This window comes from Antrostomus carolinensis, unplaced genomic scaffold (genome assembly GCF_000700745.2).
Source record: "Antrostomus carolinensis isolate BGI_N321 unplaced genomic scaffold, ASM70074v2 scaffold19892, whole genome shotgun sequence".
Taxonomy (NCBI): Eukaryota; Metazoa; Chordata; class Aves; order Caprimulgiformes; family Caprimulgidae; genus Antrostomus; species Antrostomus carolinensis.
In genome coordinates, this window is record NW_010299246.1 from 1 (window position 1) to 1,116 (window position 1,116).

Sequence of the window (1,116 nt, forward strand, 5' to 3'; positions counted from 1 at the left end):
GGACCTCCTTGGTTCAGGGTGTAATTTGGGGGGGATCTTAAAAGTTGAAGGGAGATCTGGGGTGATTTTGGTGTCAAGTCTGAGCCCAGGTGAGACTTACCCCTTCCTGGGCTGGTGTCTCGAGCTGGGTGTTTCTTCCCCCGGGTCTCCAGACGCGACGGTGTACGTCGGGGGGCTGGATGAGAAGGTCAGCGAGCCGCTGCTCTGGGAGCTCTTTCTCCAGGCAGGACCCGTGGTCAATACCCACATGCCCAAGGATCGAGTCACGGGCCAACACCAAGGTCAGAAATTTCTTGTTCTCTCTCAAAACAACTTGGCTAGAACGAGTCCAGAGGAGGCCACCAGGGTGATGTGAGGGCTGGAGCAGCTCTGCTGTGAGGACAGGCTGAGAGAGTTGGGGCTGTTCAGCCTGGAGAAGAGAAGGCTCCGGGGAGACCTTCTAGTGGCCTCCCAGTACCTGAAGGGGCTCCAGGAAGCTGGGGAGGGACTTTGGCCAAGGGCAGGGAGTGAGAGAACAAGGGGTGATGGCTTGAAAGTGGCAGAGGGGAGATGGAGCTGAGATGTGAGGAAGAAATTGTTTGGTGTGAGGGTGGTGAGACAGTGTCCCAGGTTGGCCAGAGAAGCTGTGGCTGCTCCTCCCTGGAAGTGTTCTCGGCCAGGCTGGATGAGGCTTTGAGCAACCTGGTCTAGTGGAAGGTGTCCCTGCTGCTGGCAGGGGGGTTGGGACTGGATGAGCTTTGAGGTCCCTCCCAACCTAGACCAGTCTGGGATTCTGTGATTCTATGAAAATAATTGAAGTGGGGAGAGTGGGAGAGGGATTGTTGAGGGAGGAGAGGTGAGGGATGGATGATCCCTGGGAGAGATGGTCTTTGTTCTCCGACGGGGAGCTCTGGGCTCTCTGGTTTGGGATCAGGGCGGGGTTGGATGAGCTGTGGGGAGCTCTGAGCTCTCTGGTTTGGGATCAGGGGGGGTTGGATGAGCTGTGGGGAGCTCTGGGCTCTCTGGCTTGGGATCAGGGGGGGTTGGATGAGCTGTGGGGAGCTCTGAGCTCTCTGGTTTGGGATCAGGGGGGGTTGGATGAGCTGTGGGGAGCTCTGGGCTCTCTGGTTTGGGATC

At 58.0% G+C, this 1,116-nt stretch overlaps 1 protein-coding gene across 1 annotated transcript in view; it reads left to right on the forward strand.

Moving 5' to 3' along the window:
• Nucleotides 1–142: 142 nt before the first annotated feature.
• SF3B4 (splicing factor 3b subunit 4) overlaps nt 143–1,116 on the forward strand; it is a gene marked incomplete at its 3' end in the record, with an annotated part of 2,135 nt that continues 1,161 nt past the window's right edge. Inside the window, exon 1 of the mRNA XM_010162731.2 lies at nt 143–281. Coding sequence (XP_010161033.2) covers nt 248–281 — 34 coding nt within the window. The remainder of the gene's footprint in view (nt 282–1,116) is intronic.